The following is a 19659-nucleotide window of genomic DNA, read 5'->3' as shown; positions in this document are numbered from 1 at the left end:
TTTCTACATGGGGTTCCCTTTGAAGACTGTTCGGAAGCTTCAAATAGTCCAATGAGAGGCAGCCAGGTTAACAACTAGGGCGGCATACAGAGAGCACACAACCCCCATGTTATATCAGCTCCACTGGCTGCCTGTTTGCTACCGGGCACAATTCAAAGTGTTGGCTTTAGCCTATAAAGCTCTAAATGGCCGTGGCCCAGTTTACCTGTCTGAACTCCCTTTATGAACCACCCTTTATGAACCACCCTTTATGAACCACCAAGATGACTAAGATCTTCTGGGGAGGCCCTGCTCTCTGTCCCGCCACCATCACAGGCATGTTTGGCGGGGATGAGAGACAGGGCCTTCTCAGTGATTGCCCCCTGCAATGAAACTATCTTCCTGGGAGTATTAGATCAGCCTCCTCCCTCCTGTCCTCAGAAGGATGGTGTCCTGAGATGGTTTTTAAGCAACTGGTTTTAAAGTGGATATAAATGGTTTTAATATTGTATATATTTATGGTTTTATGTCCCGGCATTGAATGTTTGCCATATATATGTTATGCTCCACCCTGAGACCCCTGTGAGGTGAGAAGGGCAGAATATAAATGTTTCAAATAAATAATAAATAAATTTTACTTTCTTAAGAATCAGAATTTCTTTGGGTTTTTTTTTTATTAAGACACTGAAGTCACTAATAAAAGTTGTAGCTCAGTGTTTCTCAATCTTCCTGATGCCGCAATTCCTTAATACAGTTCCTCATGTTGTGCTGACCCCCCAACCATAAAATTATTTTAATTACTACTTCATAAGTGTAATTTTACTACTCCTATGAATCATAATATAAATATCTGATATACAGGATGTATTTTCTCTCACTGGACCAAATCTGGCACAAATGCCTGGTATGCCCAAATTCGAATACTGGTGTGGTTAAAGGAGGGGATTGGTTTTGTCATTTAGGAGTTGTAGTTGCTGGGATTTATGGTTAACCAACAAAGAGCATTCAGAACTCCACCAATGATGGAGTTAACCAAACTTGGCACACAGAACTCCCATGACCAACAGAAAATACTGGAAGTGTTTGGTGGGCACTGACCTTGAATTTTGGAGTTGTAGTTCACTTATATCCAGAGAGCACTGTGGACTCAAACAATGATGGATCTGGACCAAACTTGGCATGAATACTCAATATGCCCAAATGTGGAGTTTGAAGAAAACGGATCTTGATATCTGGGAGTTGTAGATGCTGGGATTTATAGTTCACCTACAATCAAAGAGGCCCTTGAACCCCACCAATGATGGAATTGGGCCAAACTTCCCACACAGAATCGCCATGACCAACAGCAAGTACTGTGTTTTCTGATGGTCTTTGACGACTCCTTTGATACCCCCTTGTGACCCCCCCCCCCAAGAGTCCTGACTCCCAGGTTGAGAAACAGTGTAGCAGCCGAAATAGTCTGCCAATGGTTTCACTAGGTGGAGGCAGGACTTCTGCACAGTTCTATTCTTCTCCCTATGATGAGAGTAGTGAAAAGAATGACAAATCCAGTTGATTCTGAAAAGCAGAAAAGATCTCAGAACTCCGTCTTTGGTCCTCTGCAGAATTAAGAACTGCCCTTTCCCTCCCCATCACCCTTTGAGACAGTCAAGAACATAACTGACATACTACAGGTGTACATTAACTTGTTTAATAGATACAGTGATTGGCTGACGAGAACAGCCAGGCAAAACTTCATTGCATGCTACAGTTTTCCAAACAGCACAGGTAAACATAATGACAGGGTCCTCTATTATCTTACACACACAAGCAGAACCTGTAACTTCAATGTCTTCTCGAGAGCAATTAATGTACTAGCACCTTCCTGTGAAGTTACCATATTGGATCTGGACTCTTGTCTTAAGTGCTCAATAGAGGTGCTCCAAGGTCTCCTATTGAGACACTTGTATAAAAGTGCACATTTGTGTTACACAATACACACACACACCCATGGATCACATAAATACTTATTTCACAAAGACATATGAAGCCCAGGCTTTTTACTACACCACTTTCTGCACAAAGAGAAGGCAGGGGTTGCCCTCAGTAGATTTCTATTTTCCAAGGGAAGCCCTTCCTAAATAACACAAGTGCTGCTATGCAACAGCTTTTATTTGCTGGTAGCTGGGGCGTGGTAAGGGCAGCTTTTTCCTGTGTCGAGTAATGGAAGCCAGCATTACGTGGGAGTTTTCTGGAGGCAAAAGACCCAGAGTTTCCTTGGAACAAAACAAGCTGTTCAAATTTTGAGGCAGTGTTAATCAATGTTTCCTTAATAGCAAATCCAATTCAGCCAAGCACAGGTTGGCTATGGCTACACAACACGTCAAGTGAGCAAACTTTCTTTCCCCTCGCTTAGTGGCTTGCTCTCATCTATGGAAGGACAAATTCCAACACTGCCAAGTTGCAAGGCTATTTGGGGTCACCACTCCCAATGAATTACTTGCTTTCAGTCCAAGTTTCCTAAAGATTCCCACCCACGTACATTGCTTGAAGCAGAGAAAGGGGAGAGGGGAGAAAATTTAGTTTGCAAGATGAGAGCAAGTGTGAACGAAAGGGAGTAGCAGTTAATGCTCTGAGTAGAGGTGGAAGACTGGGACATGTAGTGGATGTCAGTGAGGAGCCTCTTTTGATTATGCCTTTGCAAAAATCTAAAAGGCTAATTTTACTATAGTGATTGCACTGAAGCAAAGGGGGTGCCATGGGGAGTGTAAGGGGAAGAATGTGGGCAACATGCCTGGATGAGTAAAGGCTGATCCTTAGGATTCCAAACTGAATTCAGTCATGTAGAAGAAATTTGGAATACGGTTTTAGAGGAAAGAGCAGACAAATGTGTAGGAAAGGGGTAGACCAGTGATTCTCAACCTATGGGTCCCCAGATGTTTTGGACTACAACTCCCAGAAATCCCAGCCAATTTACCAGCTGTTCGGATTTCTGGGAGTTGAAGGCCAAAACATCTGGCGACCCACAAGTTGAGAACCACGGGGTAGACACAGCTCCATTTAATCAGGTTTTCATAAAATATATATGATCCAAAGTGCATATTTCCAAGGAACAAAAAGGACTAGAAACTTAGATTGTGTTCTGCTACCACACTGAGCTGTTAGCATGCCTACAATGATCAGGATGACTCTTGATGACCATGATTGTGCTCTTTGACAGTAGGCCACAATCTTTTCTCAGGACATCCTTGTCTATGCAACCTGAGGGCCACTGTCCCACCCCAGTGCTTACTAGGACCTGAATGCTTTCCCAATGGACTTCTCATAATTTCCTTTTTCCCATCATCAAGGAACTTAAATAAAAGCAATTTATTGTCACAGTAGCAACTTGTGGCTAAATCAGGAGAGTTACACAATTTCAGGCAATCACACAGGCAAACACACACATGCAGAAGAGAGTCAAGATTTACTGCCACATGTCCAACACTTAAGTCTTAAGGGGATTATTCATCAAACCGCCCGTCACAAATGCTGTCAAATGAGAATGGGAGAAACTTGAATCCAGCGCCTGTGTAGAACTTGTTCTGGAATTCCACCCTAGAGGGAAAAGGGGAAAAAAACAAGTAAATAGCCATCAGCTGAAAAGTATCTGCAGAAGATAATTTAAAAATTCACAAGTAGCATCAACCTAACACTTTAAATGGCCTTTATGTTTTACTACTGGTATGTACCGTTTCAGATGTCCTAGGCTCTGCCCAAGCTCCCCCGATAGCATTCCCTCCCCCCATTTTGCTGCCTTTACTGAAGGCTCAAATTGCAGCAAATACAAGCAGATAACTGCAAGGACTATGCTGTGAAAGGCCATCACTTCTGCTACCCAGTCCTACTGTCCTTTCTTTTCATATGCAGATCACCTGTGCAAGAATTCTCATTTTCATATTGTATTTTGGCAAGAAGAGGAAATAAATTTATGTATTGTTGAAGGCTTTCGTGGCTGGAATCACTTGGTTCTTGTAGGTTTTTCAGGCTATATGGCCATGTTCTAGAAGCATTCTCTCCTGACATTTCGCCTGAATCTATGGCAAGCATCCTCAGAGGTTGTGAGGTCACAACCGCTGAGGATGCTTGCCATAGATGCAGGCGAAACGTCAGGAGGGAATGCTTCTAGAACATGGCCATATAGCCCAAAAAACCTACAAGAACCCAAATAAATTTATTTTCTTTAATATACTGTCAACAGCAGGAAGGTAAGTTGAGAGGTAATACATTGAGAGGTAACACATTATTTAAGAGCTTCAGGGGAGCTTCAGGGGAGCTCCAGGGAAGCATTTACACAATTAAAACTTGTGCACCAGCTGCACCCATACCTTGAGAAGTCAGACTTGGCCACGGTAGTCCACGCTCTGGTTACCTTTTGAATAGACTACTGCAACACGCTCTACGTGGGGTTGCCTTTGAAGACTGTTCAGAAGCTTAAAATAGTCCAACGGACGGCAGCCAGGTTGCTCACTGGAGCAGTATACAAGGAGCATATAACCCCTCTGCTGCATCTACTCCACTGGCTGCCAGTCTGCTACCGAGCACAATTCAAAGTGCTGGCTTTTGCCTATAAAGCCCTAAATGGTTCTATCCCAGTTTACCTGCCCAAACGTATCTCCCCCTATGAACCACCTCGAAGATTAAGAGCATCTGAGGAGGCCCTGCTTTTGGTCCCACCTTTGCAGGTGCAATTGGTGGGGCTGAGAGACAGGGCCTTCTCAGTGGTGGCCCCTCAGCTGTGGAACTTCCTCCCCAGTGACATTAGATCTGCCCCCTCCCTCCTGGCCTTTAGCAGGAAAGTGAAACCTGGCTTCAGGATCAAGCTTTTGGAAAATAACTGTTTGCAATAACATATACAGAATATGTGCAATAATTACTGGAACAGGCCCAGATTACAATTGTGGATTTAAATAGTGAATGCAATGTTTTAAAATGTTTTAATGTGCATTGATTTTTTTTAATTATATGTAAAGCTGCCTTGTGTCCCCTTTCAAGGTTGAGAAAGGTGGGATATAAATAGGATAAGTAAATAAATAAATTCATGGTTCAGTACAGCCTTGAAATCAAGGTTCTCTAAATCCAAATCCAGGAAATAAACCCTGCTCTTATGAAAGAGAAAAGATTGGTGGCCATGCCACATTGTTTTCAGAAGGCTTCCTAGATTGCATCTGCACCAGGAGATTTTACAGAAGGCAGTCCATTTTCCTAACAGCACCAATAGGAAACCAGTGCTCAGACATGAGTGTCTTGGTCTATCCAGCCAACTCACTGTGTCCATGCCCTTTCCACTGCATGTTTCTCCTATTCCCCAATTTAGGTGTAAAACATCATTCACTAAGTCAGATATAGAAGTACTATGTTGTGGTAAAATTCAAGGAGACACATTGCTGGATTTCCATAAATCAAAGCACGACCACAATTCAAGTAATATTCCAAAACTCACTTTCAATTCCCAGCTGAATTATGTCAAGTGAAACCTCTTTCTTCTGTAAAGGAACAATGTAAAAGCCCTCTTAACTAGATAAATCTATCCCCATTTTATGCATACAACTGGGAGACACCAAAGAGAGAGAACTCTGTATTCCAGGATCAGTTTCTCTTGCTGTTTTGCCATTTCCACTAATGAACTCAAAATGTAAGGGGAATGATACTGGAAGGCTGCCCAATCATAAACAGGCACCAAACATGGAAAGAAAAACCCCATGATTCATTAAGAAAACAAGCCTTGAGCTCTTCTCTTGGCGCTGTAGTGAGAAACATTTTCCATCCCTTTTGGGCTGCCAGTTCCAGAGAAAAGCCAAGCAAGAGCTGATTTGCTGTTCCTCCTCCTTCAGTGTGGAATGCTTCGAGTGCTGGACTCCTTTTAGAGCCAACATCTATCTTGTAAACCAAACTACACAAGAAGAGACAGAGTGAAGTTTCATCACAGAACAAGAGGCAGAGTAGAACAAAGCTTTCTGGGCAAATGAGACGACTTGCCAACAGAAAAATAAAACAAAGATGGCAGATGTGATGCCTCTAACAATTTCAACTCACCTTTCCGTCAATGCAAAGTCTCTACATTCATTGTATGTTCATATTACATAGTATTTGCTTGCAACATTGATCAAGTATGCAGTGTCGGAAATATAACACATCATATTGCAAGCAGGCGCTCACGTGACTGAATTTACTAATGATCAGCCAAAACTACCACTCACAAAGAACTTCATATATGCTGATAATAATAATCATCATCATCATCATCATCTTTATTTATACCCTGCTACCATCTCCCCAAGGGGACTCGGAGTGGCTTACATGAGTACAAGCCCAACAACACATCAATAAAACAAAAAAAACAATAAGCGAAAACAATACAATTAATATAACTCACGTATATACAGTAACACACAAGGATTTAAAAAACCTATGGTCGGGCCAAATGTAATAGTTTTAAAAAATAAATAAATGCTGGGCATGATGACCTTGGCCTAACAACACAAGCAAAAGACTTTGAAACAGTTGAAATCCAACTTACTAATGCCTTGAAAGATCTCTCCAGCTACTAGAAAGATAACCAGCTGAAGCGTAACCCTGCCAAGACACAGGTGTATGCTTTCCACCTACGCAACTGTGAAGCCAACCATGAAGCCAAGCTCTTGACCTGGGAAACTGAAAGTCACCTGGGAAGGTCAAGAACTTGAACATTGTTTCCATCCTAAATATCTTGGTGTCACCTTAGATTGAACACTAGCATATAGGAAACACTGCATGAACACCAAGCACAAAGTAGCTGCACGCAATAACATCCTGCGGAAACTTACTGGTAGACCCAAAATTAGTAAGAACATCAGCCCTGGCCTTGTCTTAATCAACTGCCGAGTATGCCTGTCCTGTTTGGCAAAGCTCTGCCCATGCAAAGAAGGTGAACATAGCACTGAATGAAGCATGCAGAATAATCACAGGATGTCTTAAACCTACACCTGCTGATAAACTACAATCTAGCTGCCATTGCCCACCCCTCACCCCCCGGAGGTGCGATGGGAAGTTGCTGCTAAATGTGAGAGAAATAAGGTTGAACACTGAGAAAGCCATCCACTACATGGCTACCAGCCTCCTCCCAGTAGACTCAAATCAAGGAATAGCTTTATGAGAACTACCACTCCTCTTGGCGTCCCCCCAGCAACAGCAAGGGTATCCCTCTGGGCAGCTAAAACTGGAAATCCCAACTGGATGGCCCCCCACGAGGGAGCGTCTTCCTCCAGGGGCAAACCAAGAATGGGCAAACTGGAAGTCCCTGAACAGACTCAGAAGTGGAGTGGGCAGATCAAAAGACAATCTGGCAAAAGACTCCCACACCTTGTGTGACTGCGGAGCAGAACAGACAACTCCGCATCTGTATGCTTGTCCACTATGCCCTGCCTCATGGACTGAGGAAGAATTGTTGGAGGCTACAGACAACGCCATTGCTGTTGCCTGTTTTTGGTCAAAAGATATTTAGCCGCCTGAGCTCCGTCTATTTTTATCAGTTTTATACTAATTTATGCAATGTTTTTGATACAAAAAAAGTGACTGAATGTTTCACTGTTACAAATATCCAAGGAGGGAGCAGATAAGCTCCCTATGTTAGCTCTGGCTCCCATGTGGGGACATGAGAGAAGCTCCCATAAGGATGGTAAACATCAAAACATCCAGGCGTCCCCTGGGCAACGTCCTTGCAGACGGCCAATTCTTTCACAACAGAAGTGACTGCAGTTTCTCAAGTCGCTCCAGACATGAAAAAAACTGTTACAAATCTTTTTTCTATACTTGGAAGACAACTACATCAGGATAAAGGCAATGTGTGATCTGTCATTTCTGACATGCTAAGTTTTTATGTGCAGGGAAATTTCCGGCACTGAAGATGACTCAATAACATAAGTCTCCACTTGTAGGCTAAATGTACATATTTCATATACTTAGGTGAATCACGCTACAGCAGAAGTCAGGTAAAGCATTTTCTTCCTCCAAGCCAAAAATAATCTTCAACATTAAATCTAAAAAGGTGTTCTACTCAGATATGGGAAGCAGCAGGTAGGACAAAAGTCTGCAATCTTAAACACTATAAGCATCTGTGGGGGGACTGCAAAAAGCAGCTTATCTAACATAAACGGGCCGGCAGAACGGTGGATAAGCAAAAATGTTGGATAATAAGGAGGGATTAAGGAAAAGCTTATTAAATGTCAAATTATAATTTTACAAATTAAGCAGCAAAACATCATGTACTACTGTAGCTCAAGGGTGATCAAAGGGGGAAAATCCACATATCTTGAAAACCCAAAAATTATCTTGCAAGGCAAAAAGTTATGCACACAACTTCTCATAGCTTTTAAGATGGGAAAAACACTACAGAAGAAATAAAGGGGAAGATTGAAGGAGCTCCTCCATCTCCTCTCCCCATTTCTTCACCTACTCCATCACGCCCACATAACAGTAAGGAGCAACCTCCGCCCACTCAGAATGCCAATTGTACTGCCAGACACAGCATACCTATCATACCCAATGTGCCAAGAGCATATATAGATTGAAGACCATTGTTTGCTCTGAAGATCTTCACAAATCCCATAAATTGGAAGAGTAATGGGGTGGGAAGAGTGGTGGCGGAGGGAACATGAGCATATTTCAAACATTTAAAACCACAATTGAACCTAGAAGATAACAAGCTTTAAGACCAATGCCTGCAGAAAGCGGCTTTGCATGATCAAAAGACAGGCAGGAAATATTTGGTTCCAAGCCAAGAGGCTGTACCATCTCAGTTTCACTGTCCTCCAATCACCAAGCTACAATCCAGCCTCGGGAACATTTATGAATTGCTAGAGGGCTCACGGGCCAGGGAATACACAATCTGGAAACATGACCTTCTTCATGTCCCAAGGAACGGCATGAAGAACTGTCAGGACAGACTCTAGTATACAGCCCTGAACAGTGGAGGGAAAAATGTAGACAGGTGAGTCTATGCATCTCATCTTTCAATATTTCGGGACAGGAAAAGCAAGGAGCATCACAAATACCAAAGCTAACACTGTGTTACAGTAAGTCATAACAGGATCAAGTATGTATGTGTGTGTTAAAGAAAACCTTATGCTGTTAATTATTATGTGCAGCTGCTAACGTAGGTCAACTAGTAAGTTTCGGTCACACCCGGTGGGGGTATAACTGTATGGCTTTTTGAATACAGTTCAGCTTTTGCTTTATGGAGACTTTGCTCAGGCATTTTGCTCAACCATTTCTACTGCTCTCTCATTTGGATGAAGATGAAGAAGCCTGATTCTGTATTGCTTACAAAGACTATGTAAGTTTCTTGCACTGTTTGTAACATTGCAAGTTTATGTTTTAACTTTGCTGATAAGAGTAAAGTTTTTCTGTTCTTTTTCCTCTTGCCTGAGTGCAGTGTTATTGTGTCTTCTGCACTGGACTTGACTGAAATACGCAACACACTGCATCCTCACAAATTCAAACACTTTGCACAGTAACCTGAGAAGAATCATAGAATCATTGAGTTGGGACAAATGGCCATCTGGCCTCTGTTTAAAAGCCTCCAAAGAAGGAGCCTCCACTACACTCTGAGGTAGAGAGTTCCACTGCTGAACAGCTCTCACAAGTTCTTCCTAATGTTCAGGTGGAATCTCCTTTCCTGTAGTTTGAAGCCATTCTTCTGCGTCCTAGTCTCCAGGGCAGCAGAAAACAAGCTTGCTCCCTCCTCCCTATGACTTCCTCTCACATACTTATACATGGCTATCATGTCTCCTCTCAGGCTTCTCTTCTGCAGGCTAGACATGCTCAGCTCTTTCAGCCGCTCCTCACAGGGCTTGTTCTCCAGTCCCTTGATCATTTTAGTCGCTCTCCTCTGGACACATTCCAGCTTGTCAACATCACCTTTCAATTTAGGTGGAACTGACCAATAGCATTTATTGTTAGAACAGCCACAGATGTCCTTGTAACTGTAATCTAGAATCCTGTAATGTTGGCTATGCTGATTAGGGCTTATCATAGTTGCAGTGCACATTATCCATCCCTGTATTAAGAGAAAGGAAGGGTGTATATTCCAAGGGGGAGGTTTTACATAGTGAATAAAGCAGGTGAATTAATGTTGAGAGGCTATAAACTCCAGTTTCAGGTTATACAAGAATCCTTTTCTGCCACAACGGCACTGCACAGAAATCACCTCTCAAAGGAGGAGCAGAGACACACAATCTTCTCTTCTGAATCTTAGATTTTAGAGAACTACTATGTTCTATATTAAATTAACCTACTCCAAACACGCAGAGGAGCGGTACATTTCTTCTCATCATTGAATGAGGGCACCAAATTAGCTGCTCTTGCTGCAGCTCCTCCACCTCCCGCTTTACTCAGCCATCTGGAGTAATGGTGGTTCTTCACATTGAGCTTAAAGGTTCCAAAGATCTTTCCCTTTGCCAGTTGGAAGATGTCTTACCTCTAGGAGTTCTGTAGGCTAGCCAATTGGATAGCTTTCTTTTGTTCCTGGCAAAAGGCTTTTTTTTCTGTTCCAGCTTTCATTTTTGGAACACCACTCCTTTACAGGATGCCAATTTAAACACAGAAAGACAAGCCAGAGATAGCAGGACTGCCCTATCACTGATTTTCAGTGATATAAATGTATTACCCAAGAGGTTTCTGAACACTCTCTCATTCCTGTTCTTCAGAGCATGATTTCACCAACTTGGCCTCCCCTTTCAGCTCTCCTGCACTCCGGAGTGGTAAAATGAACTCCCAATCCTCTATCAGTTGGCGGTTCAATGCCACTCTACTCAATGACACAGAAAGATAAGGAAGCCCCAGTTTCATTTAAAACTTTGTTTTATTCTCAGGGTAACCATCTGCCTGGAATGCATAGTTACCTGAAAAATAATGGAATAAACTCATCCTAAACAGTAGTGGTTCATAGGGAAGAAATGGAAAGAATTTTTATAGGTTCAGAGAATTCACAGCATTCCTCCTTGCAGCAACTGTTGGGACATCACCAACAACTTTCGGATTCAAAGACAAACCTCTACAGCAGTGTTTCCCAACCTTCCTAATGCTGCAACCCCTTAATACAGTTCCTCATGTTGTGGTGACCCCCAATCATAAAATTATTTCCGTTGCTATTTCATAACTGTCATTTTGCTGCTGTTATGAATTGCAGTGTAAATATCTGATATACAGGATGTTTTTTCATTCACTGGACCAAATTTGGCAGAAATTCCTGATACACACAAATTTGAATACTGGTGAGATTGGGAGGGGATTGATTTTGTCATTTGGGAATTGTAGTTGCTGGGATTTATAGTTATCCAACAATTAAACACCACCGATGATAGAACTGAACCAATCTTGGCACACAGAACTCCCATGACCAACAGAAAATACTGGAAGAGTTTGGTGGGCATTGACTTTGAGTTTTGAAGTTGTAGTTCACCTACATCCAGAGAGCACTGTAGATTCATACAACGATGGATTTGGATCAAACTTGGCACAAATACTCAATATGCTCAAATGTGAATACTAGTGGAGATTGGGGAAAATAGACATTGACATTTAGGAGTTGTAGCTGATGGGATTTAAAATTCACCCACAATCAAAAAGCATTCTGTATCCCACTAACGATAGAATTGGTCCAAACTTCCCACACAGAACCCCCATGACCAACAGAAAATACTGTGTTTTCTGATGATCTTGGTGACCCCTCTGACACCCACTCGTGACACCCCCCACCCCACCCCCACCCCCCACCCCGGGTATCCTGGCCCTCAGGTTGAGAAACGCTGCTCTACAGCTAAAGTGAACCCATAACATGCAGAAGATTCCAGGTTCAATAACTAGGGTCTCCAGTTTAAAGAACTGTAGGCTGATGATAATTATGAAAATAAATAAAAACTATTTTGACTGCAAGACTCAGTCAGCATGACCAATACTCTGGGTCAGAGTATTGAGCTACAGATAATATCACTCTTGGGCAAAATTTGGATATAATAATAAACCAGGAATTCTGTGTGCTGGTATACACAGCCTGTCCTTTCTTCTCTTGGTACAACTTTATGGGATGCCATTACCTGAGATGACTGAAGTTCTACTTTGCTTGGTTTCTTTACTCAATCATGTGAAGGAGTAGGCAACAAGGGAATTTTTTATCATGCAGTTCAATGAAATTGTGGCTCCTTTCAAGATTCCTAACCTACTGAAGAGAAGCACTATAGAAGACAGCAATTTTTGTATCCAAGTACTGAAGATAGAGTTTCAAATGGATAAATTATGTAATTTAAAGCAGCTTTGAAACTTCAAAAACATGTTTACCTCAAACTAAAATTTTGCAAATTTGAGAAGGTAATTCTATTGAGAGAAAAGGGGGAGAAAATTATTTTGAAGTGGAGTGGTACTTCTTCAAGTTCTCAAATGATCTCTGTACGACATTTTGCTCGCGTTACAAAAGTTTTGCAGAATATTACATGGAAATGGCTCATCAGCGGCTCTGAATATGATCAACTAATACAACAGGGAAGCCTCTCCCCATCTCTCTTTCTCTATTTATCAATACAGACAGCTTCTGAAAAGCCTCCAAATTCTCTCTCTGACTTTCCCCTCGAGCAGAATTCAACAGTCAACCCCCAGAAATTCACAGTGACCTCCTAACCTTGCAACCAAATGATTCAACTGCTCCTATCTCCAGACACAGTTGGCCCTGCTGGAAGCTTTTTTGTTTTGAACTTGGCAGAGAGAAAAAAGGGTTGGGCAAGGAAAGCAATCCAATCCCTGGACCCAAGTGCAAGATCAAGATAATGACTGATGTAATGATTGCTCAGGACCCAGCCACTATTGTTCTGCTATAGCTGGGCTTTCCTGACAAGGAACAAAGCTCAGCCAATTACTCAAAAGTCAAGCAAAGCAATAACAAGACTATTCGCAAACTAGCAACAGATCAGCTCAAAAGCAGTTCAAAAGTCAACACTGGAATAGGGAATGTTCCAGCTAGATTTTGAAGAACAAGGCATGTCTATCAAAATGATGATATATGCAGATTCATTATCAAGCTATGCACACTCTATCACACATGCACATTCCTTTCCATCTGTATTCTGATATCCTTTTGTAAGATGGTTCAATAAAACCCAATTCATAGTTGAGGACAGACCTTTTCCAAGTGTTAACCCCATCTGTGAAGGCTAATGCATGGAAGTGGAGGAGACTATGCCCCTTGACCTACTCCTACTTATAGCAACACCAGAGACACTCCAAGTGGCCAGCTACTGGTCAAAGGACATTTGATAGAATGCTAAGTTTTTAAACGTTGTGTTTTCTCAAATGCAACACAACTGTACCCTTGGTTCACTCCTGACACGATAAATTAAATAACCTGCTCCTCCATATCTGCTAAAGAAAAGCCTATGAACATACATGTCAAGACATATAGGCATTTTCTTCGTAAACATCTGGGTAAATGGTCACAGAGATTACCCTTTGAAGATTAGCTGTGTGGGGTTTACTGTACAACATCCCCCCCCCCTCGCTTTTTTATAGAGTTTTTTAAAATCTCCCTGTTGACGCAGCAGGTTAAACCACTGAGCTGCTGAACTTGCTGACCGAAAGGCTGGCAGTTCGAATCTGGGAAGCGGAGTGGACTCCTGCTGTTAGGCCCAGCTTCTGCCAACCTAGCAGTTCGAAAACATGCAAATGTGAATAGATCAATAGGTACCGCTTCTGTGGAAAGGTAATGGCACTCCATGTAGTCCTGCCAGCCAAATGACCTACGAGACGTCTACAGACAACACCGGCTCTTTGACTTAGACATTAAGATGAGCACTACTCCTAGAGTCGGACACGAGTAGACTTAATGTCAAGGGAAACCTTTACCTTTACCTTAAAGATAAATACCCTACACCTTGGAGATAGAGGGCAAAGGAAGACTGGCAATTTATTTCAGTATGCCTCTGGAAATGTCCCTTGTCAGTTTCAACATCTTCACCCAGCCCTGAGTTGCCACTCATTCTTCAGCTCCAGGGAATAAAGCCAATATAGCACTTATCATATGGTTCAGACTCGTGACTTAAGAACAATCAATTTCAGTGTAGTGGATTGCTCCCTAAGCTTCACTGAGAATGAGAGTAATACTCTTTAAATCTGGCTTTAATCCATTAAGCATGAATTGGATATTTATGAACTTTGAGAGCTAGCACGATTGGACTTCAAATGGTAAAATACATGAGGAGACAAAGTTAAATGGCCATGTTGTCCAGGATGCAAAGAACTACAATCCAACACACCTAGGAGTATCATCAGCTAAACTGGCAGAAAGTAAAGAAAGAGCATAAAACTACAGCAGAAGGCATAACAGCTGGAAAAATAGGGCTTGAATACATACATGGAGAAGCCTTGATTCAAGCTACAGTTTGAGTCATCTAGTCCAAATATCTATAGGCATATAAGTGGAGATCTAGTATGGTGTAGTGGTTTCAGTTTTGGACTAGGACACCAAGAGAGCAGGGTTCGAAACCCTGCTTGGCCATGGAAATCTACTGGATGATCCTGGAAAAGGCATTCTCCTCCTCAGCTACAAATGAAGGCAATAGTTATTCTCCTCACACACAACCCCACCCCAAACAAAATCTGCCCAAAAACCCTGTAATAGGTTTGGCTTAGGATTGTCATAACTCAGAACTGACTGGAAGGCTCACCACAACAAATATAGTTTTTATCTAAATGTTCCATCTGAATATCAGATTTTCATCTCCATTCTGCAAATGGTTATTTCCAACTTTGATAATATTTGAGATACTTGAGTTAGAGATTACAAGAGCAAGTTGTAAAACTTGCTCTCGATCACTGAACTCTGCTTCACCACACCCCACTTGTTTGGAGCTAACTTTATCAGGCAACACTCACCAGTGCAAGCGGAGGGCATGCAGGAAAGCAGAGAGGCCCTCCATGACGAGTAAGATGGCCACAGTCAGGGTGGCAAAAGCGGCAAACACAAAGAACAACCCAAATCCACCTGCCAAGCTGTTCACACTGAGCCCCACATGGATCACCATGGTCCAGAGGACCTCTGAGAGCTCTATGAAAAGAAAAGTAATGAGAAAGACTGTGAGACAGGAAGGATCTGGAGAAAAAAAGAGGGAAATGTACATATACTTTGGCTGCTCTTCTTTGCCTACTGCATTACAAATGGGTTTGTTACTAAGAAGAGTGAACACACAAACTCTCAAAATTAATTACATTCCAGGATTGCTTCATATTGAAGAAAAAAGCCACCCAGGCTAAGGGCCTAAGTTCTTCATGTTGTAAATACAAGGGTTATCCAGAAAGTAAGGTTACAAGGTTTTTTTTTAATATAAAGAATGAATATATTTTAATAAAACTTACATGGATTGTAGCATAGGCGTTACATTATTTTTCCACATAATCACCATTCCCGGTGGCGCAGTGGGTTAAACCCCTGTGCCGGCAGGACTGAAGACCGACAGGTTGCAAGTTCAAATCCGGGGAGAGGCGGATGAGTTCCCTCTATCAGCTCCAGCTTCTCATGCGGGGACATGAGAGAAGCCTCCCACAAGGATGATAAAACATCAAATTATCTGGGCGTCCCCTGGGCAACGTCCCTGCAGACGGCCAATTCTCTCACACCAGAAGCGACTTGCAGTTTCTCAAGTCACTTCTGACACGACCAAAAAACCCCCAAAAAACATTCAGTTCAATACATTTTGTCATCTGTGGGAAAAGTTTTTGATGCCTGTGTCATAGAAGTCTCCCACTGCCTTTTTTCAGTCATCAATTTTCACCTCATTGTCATTGGAAAAGTGTTTTCCATCAAGGTCTTCTTTCAATTTAGTGAACAGATGATAGTCACTGGATATGAGATTGGGGCTGTGAGAGGGGTGGCTGAAAACATACCAACCAAAAGAGGTCAACAACTCTTGTGTTGCTTGAGCGGTGTGTGGTCACGCATTGTCATGAAAGAGACAGACTCCCACCATCAACGTTTGTTTGGGATGGCTCCGCAAAGTTTCTTCATGTTCTCACAATATATTCTGTACCCATTTTGTCACATGCTGTCTTGACATTACGTCCTCTCCATAAATGGAAACACAGCGGTGTTCATGCCTTTAGCATTTAGGTAGCATATTACAGTGCGAACTTCACACTTGCTAGGAAACAGGATGAGGGCGCTCATCTCTACCCTTCACCACAACACTAGTCGATGAGCTACTGATGACTGGCACTGCCCGTTCGCTTCCGCTGGTTTCCTACTACATGGTAGTGATACCAACTTCCCCCAAGAAAATGCCCCACAAGAGCTACATGCCTTGTAACCTTATTTTCCAGATAACCCTCATATTTTTCAACAGACATAAATAACAGCCAATGCTCCATTTCTTAGGAAATATGAATATGAGAAGTAATCGTAACGAGGAAAAGACTAAGCTCTAAAAGATTATATTCCCCTGTGTATGGTGGGAAAATATACAGAGATAGTTTATTTCTACTGAAGAAAATGGTGCTTGCAACAACCTCCCCTATGCCAGTGGATTGGACTTTCTTCTTCCTAACCCTGGCCTAAATGGCTAGTCATGTAGAAGCTACTCACGTGCATGAGCCAGACTGAGTGCCCAGAGGCGCAGGTATGAGGCTGTGTTGGAGATGCATCCCAAGCAGTATTCAATGGTATGGATAGCCTGGTGGACAACTGTATCCCCAAAGTCAAACTGTAGGAAGAAATGAAGTATGTTCTCAGTGAAAAAACAATGACTGGGGGCTAAGAAAGAAGAAAAGAAGAATAGCAGCACCAAAAGCAGTAGCTAATTCTATCTAAAGGACACTCAAAATCTCCAATGTAAGGCATTGGTCTGGATATTTCTCTCTCTGGCCACCAGGATTTAGGAGGATCATTTGCACAACCTCATTTTAAATAGGTTTGTTGACTTATTTGAAATTTAAGCACAATTTGTATTTCATATAACTGTTTGCGTCTACTGTAAAACTGACAACTGGAAACAGCAACAGTAAAAATAGTAGAAGTCACGTTTTCCTCGTATATTTGTGCTGCAAGCTGTATCTGACAATGCTCAAAACAACCTTGTTTTGCTGGAGCTTAGAATTATTAAACTGCAAAGGGAGTGGATTGCTTTGCAGAACTGGCCTTAAAAAGAAATCGCTTTAAACTGTTTAAATGCAATCAAGAATTGCTCACAAATCCAACAGGAAATTGAATGGCACAGCCCTGATCTTGCCTGGCCACTGAGATTTGTTTAAAGTTTGTTGTACAACTTCAACTCCCACCATACACACATCCACACCCCACAGCCCCAAATATCAGGAAATATCAAGGTGCTTAAGCCATTATGACAAACAACATACTGGGGGAAGAGGTAAAGATTATGTGACCAGGAAAAAAATGTGACCGGAGGGAGTTTAAGGATTGTAAAAGCACCAGCTAAAGATCCAATGTGACATTTCAAATAATTTTGCAATCAAACTGCACGCAACCAGATCAAGTTGCCAAGTCTGAAACCATGGCCCAACTATGTGAAAATGTGCTCCCAAATTAACAACTGGAAAGATGAAATGAAGCCTTCTCGTTGTCTTGCATTATCCAAACAAACAGGTAATTCATGCCAAGAAGGTCAAACTAAACTGGAGCCACTGTGGTATGATGGTTAATGTTAATGGAGGACCTGGAAATCCAGATTCTTTTGCACATACAGCCATGGCAGGCTTTGGATGACCTTGGGTCAGTCATTCTTGTTGCGCCTAAGCTACCTTACGCGGGGTTGTTTTAAGATACTAGTGCTAAGGAAAGTCATAATAGGCCACTTTAAGAAACAACAGGGCACTAACCAATACATAAATAAGTGTTCTTGCTTTGGAGTTTGACACAGAATATGCCAAAAAAGCTAGAAAATTACTTTTATGGATATCCTCTGCAACAAAAAAATCTCCATCAGACAAGTCCACATTGGCTTTTGCATAATACAATTTCCAAATACCAACGTCGTTGTCATCATACTATACTATTCAAATGGTTCTGTTTTGCTAGTCATGTGGAAGAGAAAGAAGAAGGCACTGATGCTGAACCTAAAACAACAGGACATTTTATTTAGCTATCTCTTTGGGCTTTTGAGATTTAAGTAGACATTTGCCCACAGGTTTTCAAGTGTACAGTCACAACAAAAAAGGACAGAAATGTGCTTTGTTTACTAAGTGAAAGCTGAAAATCCCAGGGAGCTGAATTCTGTGCCTGAAGTCACTCCCTGCACTCTCACAGAATTGGAGTCACACATGCACACAGCTTTCTGCTGATGCCAGTAAACAACAGAATTTAGCTTGCAGGTGGTGAAACACTTCTATTATTCACTGTAGTGGTGGTGAGGGTACAGAAGTCACTGCAGCTCTGGATAGATATAAATAAACCCACATTAAGATTGCAAGCATTTTTTCCAGGATTTTATTTCATGGTTCTGTCCTCTACTTTGATTCGTATTCATTTGAAACCTTGGAGAGCCCTCAAGAGAGAGCATGCACTTCTATGTTTATTGTATAAATTAAATGGGGTTATTCGAGGTACACTTTCCTCATGCATAGAACCTGTGGGCCCATGCCATATCAAAGAAATAAAAATTACATTACTAGAGTTGTGCATAGTCTGAAGAGCCATTGGTAAGGATCCACAGTGTTTCTGCTCTGCCCTTTGGCACAATTCTTGATGCACAACACTCTAAACACTTGATAAATGGAATGGAAAGCCAGTTCAATTTCCTACTTATCAAAGCGAAAAGTGTTAGGACTGCAACTCTTTTCATTGGAAAACAAGCTTATATACAATTACAATTCACTGAAATGCTAAAACTTTATTAAAAGGAGCATAACTACTTTCATTTTCTTGCACTGGGGTGAAGCAACGTATTGCATTAGTGTCTTCATAGCCATTATCAAGTGACCACTATGGATAGATCTTTTTTTTTTTTTTTTTGCTTTCCACTTGGCACAGCCATCAAGACAAAATGTCTATTTTTAAATTCTGCTATCATCTGTTGCCAGGGAACTGATGCCCCCCACCCCCACTCTATGCTATATAGAATAGCAGATCATTAAATGGACAAAAGCAAGTTGCAAGAGGAATAATACATCAAAGATATCCTGTTCATATTTACAAAGAGAAACACAGAGGAAGAATTCCTTGTTCTCAGGCCTCTCAAGTCAAAATAGGTGGTTAAAAACGTTTCGATTGGTATTCATCTCCTCTTCTTACATTTTTAATCTCCTACCCTTTTCTGGACAATTTATACCTTTTCACAGAAGCTATTAACGATATTAAGAAATTAATATTTTGGATTAATGGCATTCCCCAGTTTGCAAGAAAACTTGTCTCTTATCTGAGTTGAAATAATGTTTCCACCCTATCTGTATTAAGCAAGCTGGACACTCATGACTTACCAAGCCTTGTACACCTGAACCTCTAGTTACTAGTATCTATATCAAAAGCAGTACAAAAATAACTATTTCGTAAGATCAGGTAAAGACTGCTATATCTAAGCAGCTAGAAAAGAGCTCAGAAGCAATGCAAAAAACACTAATATGAAACATTAACATGTGACAAAGTTCAGCATGCTCTGCTTCATAGAAGGAGAGGCACACGGTAGAATGAAGGAG

The 19659-nt window shown here is 41.7% G+C and overlaps 1 protein-coding gene across 10 annotated transcripts in view; it reads right to left on the bottom strand.

Annotated features, from left to right (window-relative positions):
- Positions 1 to 1655: 1655 nt before the first annotated feature.
- ATP6V0A1 (ATPase H+ transporting V0 subunit a1) overlaps positions 1656 to 19659 on the bottom strand; it is a 59361-nt gene continuing 41357 nt past the window's right edge. For all 10 annotated transcript variants that reach the window (XM_060780970.2, XM_060780974.2, XM_060780976.2 and 7 more), the window contains 3 exons: positions 16598 to 16715; positions 14896 to 15067; positions 1656 to 3555 (listed from right to left, as the gene is read on the bottom strand). In XM_060780970.2, the coding sequence (XP_060636953.2) occupies positions 3462 to 3555; positions 14896 to 15067; positions 16598 to 16715 (384 nt within the window). In that variant the 3' untranslated portion in view covers positions 1656 to 3461. The remainder of the gene's footprint in view (positions 3556 to 14895; positions 15068 to 16597; positions 16716 to 19659) is intronic.

This window comes from Anolis sagrei, chromosome 6, assembly GCF_037176765.1.
Source record: "Anolis sagrei isolate rAnoSag1 chromosome 6, rAnoSag1.mat, whole genome shotgun sequence".
Classification (NCBI taxonomy): domain Eukaryota; kingdom Metazoa; phylum Chordata; class Lepidosauria; order Squamata; family Dactyloidae; genus Anolis; species Anolis sagrei.
Note: the sequence above shows the minus strand (reverse complement) of the source record. Positions and strands in the feature narration are given on the sequence as shown.